This window comes from Octopus bimaculoides, chromosome 9 (assembly GCF_001194135.2).
Source record: "Octopus bimaculoides isolate UCB-OBI-ISO-001 chromosome 9, ASM119413v2, whole genome shotgun sequence".
Classification (NCBI taxonomy): Eukaryota; Metazoa; Mollusca; class Cephalopoda; order Octopoda; family Octopodidae; genus Octopus; species Octopus bimaculoides.
In genome coordinates, this window is record NC_068989.1 from 16952828 (window position 1) to 16957400 (window position 4573).

At 35.4% G+C, this 4573-nt stretch overlaps 1 protein-coding gene across 4 annotated transcripts in view; it reads right to left on the bottom strand.

The window, feature by feature from the left end:
• Nucleotides 1-4573, bottom strand: part of LOC106881705 (cilia- and flagella-associated protein 119) — a 23794-nt gene that overhangs the window by 11426 nt on the left and 7795 nt on the right. For all 4 annotated transcript variants that reach the window (XM_052970450.1, XM_014932176.2, XM_014932174.2 and 1 more), the window contains exons 4-5: nt 3720-3889; nt 979-1049 (exon numbers count right to left, since the gene is read on the bottom strand). In XM_052970450.1, the coding sequence (XP_052826410.1) occupies nt 979-1049; nt 3720-3889 (241 nt within the window). The remainder of the gene's footprint in view (nt 1-978; nt 1050-3719; nt 3890-4573) is intronic.

The window sequence follows — 4573 nt, forward strand, 5'->3', positions numbered from 1 at the left end:
TATATATATATATACATACACACACACACACACATATAATATTTATATACATATGCCCATGCACATACATGGTTTTCAGGCTAAATTTGGAAATATTTTATATCTCTTTTTTATAAAAACAGTTTGATGCATTGGTAAACAGTCATTGGTGAGCATAATGATTAAAGTTGTAGAAGAGAAAAGGTTAGCTGATATGGAGAGGTGGAAGCCATTTGAATATTGGAAAGGAGTTATTTGTATCATGACGATTCATGTCGAGTATCAAAATGCTGACATCATGACTGCTGCTCAATGTTCTGTGAACAGTGTAAAGGTTGTAAGATGTGACATGGACAGCTGTAACAGAGACTATGAAGTCATAGCCAACAGGAAGGAACACAGCAGGTATTCAGACTGAGTCTGCATGCTGGAATTGATCCAACAACTGATGAACAGGGCTTTAGGCTCAATTCAGATGACTATGTTTAGCTGTTGGGGACTGTGGTCAAACCCTGGCTGGAGAGGGTTGCTGCTGGAAGGCCATATGTGGTAAAATTCAGAATCTCTATTGACTTCACTCGCCCCAATTTCTAGTCTCTTAATTCTGCTAATTATAATCCCATGGATTACTATGTGAGGAGTGTGGTTGAGAAAGACACCAACTATTCTGCCAGCAACACCAAGGCCAAGCTGGTGGCTAAGATCAAGGAGGTGCTTGAGCATCTCCTCAATGTCACAGTGGGAAATGAATGTGCCAGGTTCCAGAGCCATCTTGAGGCTGTAGTAGAAGCTGAGGGTAGCTACTTTGAATAAGCTGGTTTTTAATCTATTAAAATTCTTTTATTTTCTGATGGAATATTACATAGGCAGTATATCACATATTAAAGGAACTGTTATAGTCATGTAACATGCAATAGAGAGAATGTCATGTACAGTATGACATGCATTAGTGGGAGTTTCTTCGACAGGGCAACAAATATTTGAGGTACTGTAACTTACATAGACACTATGACACAAGAGTAGTTCCTTGAAATATGAAAATGTTTCATCCAAGTTAATAAAAGAGCTTTCTGAAAAGGATAAAATAGATTTTGTATGAAATATAATGTGTTGGCTGAGAAAAAAAGACAGATTTACTTTGGTGTATTGAATAATATATATTGTTGTTACTAATGTATTACTAATGTTGTTATTATTAGCGGTATTTCGTCTGCCGTTACGTTCTGAGTTCAAATTCCGCCGAGGTTGACTTTGCCTTTCATCCTTTCGGGGTCGATAAATTAAGTACCAGTTACGCACTGGGGTCGATGTAATCGACTTAATCCCTTTGTCTGTCCTTGTTTGTCCCCTCTATATTTAGCCCCTTGTGGGCAATAAAGAAATAAGGTGAGGTGATAATAGATTCTATATTTGGTGAAGAGGAATAGGATAATTCTGTTAAAGATAGAATGATATTTGTGGTTACATGGGAATTAGAGTCTACTGTTTAAAAGAATGCTTTAGCAAGGTCCTTAATGTTTAAAGCGAATGCAGGTGTATACCAGAGAATAGATCTCCCACCGCTTTTATTAGGCAAATTTGGTGAGGTGTAATTTCTAGTGTATGTTAGAGGAGATTTGGAAGGTTTGATGTTAGTATTCTTAGATCGAGTGTTATCCAAATGTAAATTCACCCCCACACATAACACTCATATACATACCTCCATGATTAACATACACCCTTGTATATCGCTCCTATCTACCTAACCTTAGAACTCTATAAGATAAATGTTAATTCTTTAATTTATTTTAAAACTTGAACCTATTAAATCCCCTAATATTTATTTGTAACTCTTATAATCCTTAATAATTTAATATTCAACTGGTTTCTCCATTCACAACTACCTACACACTCATACCCTCATAGATAGAAATATTTCTACAGCCACTGACTTAAGCCATAAAACAGACACAAACACTTACTACTAGATTTCCTCCCCAACCTCTACAGACTAGAAGAATACCACTGGCACCTACTATTCTCATTAAATCCCTTTCATTTTACTTTTTGTCTTTTTCACATTATCTTCCTCTACCTCCTCTTCCTCTCTCCATATTTACCCTTATATATTTATTTATTTATCTTCTTGGTTATTTTTGTAAACTATATTCTTATATACCTTATTTTATCCTTAATACAAATCTTTGTTTTCTTCTCCCACTCTCTCTATCTCTCTTCCTATTTATTTATTTTTCTTTCTCTTTATCCCTTAATAGCCACCTCTGCTACCACTCTCTTATGGAACGTTGATATGTTCGCATTTATTTCTGGATATTTACACTATTAAGACTTTAACCTATATGAATTTACACAGAGGATTGTACCTAAGGACTTATGGACTGACATCTACACAATCGGAAAGTTGAATTGGGAACTTTTATGTTTCTTTTTTCTTCTCTTACTTTTGTTTCTTCACCTCCTTATTCCTTTTCTCCTGTCCTTTATGTTGTCGTTTCATTAATCTATACCCTTCTCATTTTCCCTATTTGTCTCTGATGACAGAATATCTCATATTTTAGGATGTCCCAGAAACAGCTGTAAGATTTTGAATTTTTCCAATAATAATAATAACGTATATGATTTGAGATGTTTGTCTTGCCTTAACGTTTGTTGTCCTCTTTAACAATTATATATATATATATATAATTTCTCCTTCTTTTTCGTCTTTTTCTTTTTACTTATATTTTATTTACTTTTCTGCTCTGATGAAGTTTCATGATTCAATTTGGTATAACTAATCATCTACAATGATAACTATAATTACTATTATAGTGGCGGTTAGAGCTGAGAATCATGCTAACAGAAACAGCTGTAAGTCGAGGATGTAAATCAATTGTTATCCATTTTCTGTTTTCCTTTGAACTACGTTCTTAACAGAATATACTATAACTATTGTTGTAGTGAAAATGGTACACTCTTTCCCATGTGACAAAGTGGTATGACTCAGCCACTATAAAGTCAGACAGTCAGTTGTTGTAGGTCAGTAGTAGTAGATTCATTGTGTGAGTTCTCAGTTGGAGTCAGTACCAGTTACATGATATATATGAGTTCGAGTTACTGTCAAGCTGAGATTTTGAACTTATGGAGACAATATCTACATATCACCTGAGGAAACACAACTAGATCTCATAATGCAGGGAAGCGGTTGCATAATCAAGTACCTGCACACCTGGAGAACTACATTTTGTGGAAACAATTTTAGTGATTAAAAAATAAATGTCCAACTGTATTCCTTGTAGACCCCAATTTTTTTCAACTCTCTCTCTCTCTCTCTATATATATATATCTGGTATTGGGATTTATAGTACTGGCCACTATGTGTGTTTGTGTGACGGTCCCAAATGCATCTTTGATATTGGGACTGTGTGTGTCTGGAACACTGTATGTATCTAGTATATCTGGTATTTATAAGACTATTTTTAAGTGTGTGATCATCCCAAATAGTCATGTGATTCTGGGGCCATATGTGTATATGGTTGGCATTAATATATCTGTCGTACTGGAACTGTATATGTGTAGTGTTTGTCTCCAATGCTGGGACTGTAATATATATTACTGTCCAACCTTGTCCATTTTAATGTCTAACCAAGAATAATTAACAACAAAAATAATATCAAAAACAAAATCTATAAAAAAGATACAAGTTCTGTCTATATCTTGAATACTGATTATTTAACCAGGATCATGCACAGTAGACTTACTTGTACAGAATTCATGAGCATCTTTCACAATGGAAAAGTAGGTAGACAACTTATCAATTGTGAAGTCTTCATCCCTTGCATATTGTAATGTATATGTGTATAGGTTGAGCAGAATTGCTTCTCTGAGATCTTCTGCATAATTGGTGAGATTGAAGATTTCAGCAAGGATACTAAAACCACACAGAAAGCAGAATTGAAGAAGAAAATATTATTAAAATAACTTTGAAAAGCAATTTTATAATCTCAAAAATATATCTCTTGTTCTGTTTGGAGTTTACTAACTAACAGTGTTTTGATGTCTCTTGCAGAGTAACATGGTATGGTAACCTATTATCTTATTTTACCCAGATACACTTATGATCTAAGAGTCTTAAGAGAATTTTCTAGAAATGGTATAAAATGTAAACAATGTATGTGTAGTGAAACTACCTATCGTCACTAGATACAAAACTGCTAACGCGAATGTAGCGGAAAACATTAACCTTGTCATCACGTGACTGATCATTATTCGAATCGGCAACTTCTTTGAACCGTTCCCGCCAGAACGCAAACTGACCAATCACAGCCCTTAATAAGGTCACGTGATAGTGTTTTCCTACTACCGTCTTGGAGCCCTCTTAACGCTTTAAATAGAACAACTCATATCCAGCAAATTTGTCTCGGTCCAGTTTCTCTTTGAGATCTGTTCCGTGTACCACACGACAGCAGCAGCAACAATCAGCCAGCGACCACTTCAACAGCTTCGTCCAGCCAACGATGACCACTGCCGTCGCCACATCAGCGACACGATTCTACGATTACTACTAACCAGCGTCAATCTCCACCAGCGTCTACACGACTTTCTATGTACACCA